The sequence below is a fragment of the Limulus polyphemus genome, unplaced genomic scaffold (genome assembly GCF_000517525.1).
Source record: "Limulus polyphemus unplaced genomic scaffold, Limulus_polyphemus-2.1.2 Scaffold8237, whole genome shotgun sequence".
In the NCBI taxonomy this organism is placed as follows: domain Eukaryota; kingdom Metazoa; phylum Arthropoda; class Merostomata; order Xiphosura; family Limulidae; genus Limulus; species Limulus polyphemus.
Window position 1 is genome coordinate 9725 of NW_013673847.1, and position 1370 is coordinate 11094.

The 1370-nt window shown below is 32.3% G+C and overlaps 1 protein-coding gene across 1 annotated transcript in view; it reads left to right on the forward strand.

Moving 5' to 3' along the window:
* The first annotated feature begins 866 nt into the window (after nucleotides 1-866).
* LOC111083117 (calcitonin gene-related peptide type 1 receptor-like) overlaps nucleotides 867-1370 on the forward strand; it is an 8021-nt gene continuing 7517 nt past the window's right edge. The window contains exon 1 of the mRNA XM_022379385.1: nucleotides 867-905. Coding sequence (XP_022235093.1) covers nucleotides 876-905 — 30 coding nt within the window. The 5' untranslated portion in view covers nucleotides 867-875. The remainder of the gene's footprint in view (nucleotides 906-1370) is intronic.

Genomic DNA, 1370 nt, shown 5'->3' on the forward strand with positions numbered 1-1370 from the left:
CAGATCATCTCCTTCTTTCCTATTTACATATTTGATCTGGTCAGATCTTCTGCTTTTTCTGTATTCCACACCAAGCACGTCATGTGACCTGGAAAGACACTCTACTTACAGTTTTATAAACAACTCCAACCAACACGGGAAGATCCAGATAATTTACAGTAGTGTTTTACTACATCGTTATCAAACATATCGAGTTTTGAGCTATCATTTATTCGTCGCTGTGAGTATGTACGAATTTAAAGAGTAGGTACGTTATATTGAGTGTCACGTTTTTTACTTGCTGAAGGTGAAGACAAAAGAAATCACCAACGTGGGTTTTAATGTAAATAAATAACTTGAAATGTTCATTTTTCATAAGTGTTTAAACGTTTTGTGTGTGTCTGTGAGACTGTTGATAACTTAAATAAATATATAAGAAAGTCACAGGTGTTTAATCTCTGTCATAACCAACTATTATTTTTTCCTTAAGTTATTTCAAAATGTTAAGGTCACCAAAAATGGCGTGTAATTCGCCAAAGTCCACCAGGGAGAGCTTGTCAGAGAACTGTGATTATTGAGTGAATAACATTCCAATTGTAAGAAGTAGAACAAATTGTCCGTTTCTATTGTGACGTAATAAAGTTTTCTCTCATCCAGCGTTTCAGAATAAGCTGCCACCAAAAGATTTAAAAAAATCAGATCAGAGCGATGAATTCAACTAAAATATTTCTAAACACCTTAAAGAGGTTTCGGTACTTCGATTTACGAGAGTGTTTTTTATATTGACTGCTAACTTTCTATTTAGTTATGAACTAAAACATTTAGGAAGGAATTTTAAAATAAAATCTGATCTTTACAGTTGTTGGGCTATACCTGAAGAGAAATATGAGTGGATTATGAATGCCCCAAACCTGCTTTGTTTGTTGGTGAGTTTATTAGTTTTTAAACATGATGAAAACGTTGTTGGTGAGTTTATTAGTTTATAAACATGATGAACACGTTGTTGGTGAGTTAATTAGTTTATAAACATGATGAATACGTTGTTGGTGAGTTTATTAGTTTATAAACATGATGAACACGTTGTTGGTGAGTTTATTAGTTTATAAACATGAAGAACACGTTGTTAGTGAGTTTATTAGTTTATAAACATGATGAAAACGTTGTTGTGAGTTTATTAGTTTCGTACACATGAACACATTGTTGTGAATTTATTAGTTTCGTACACATGAACACATTGTTGTGAGTTGATTAGTTTCGTACACATGAACACATTGTTGTGAGTTATTAGTTTCGTACACATGAAGACATTGTTGTGAATTTATTAGTTTCGTACACATGAACACATTGTTGTGAATTTATTAGTTTCGTACACATGAACACATTGTTGTGAA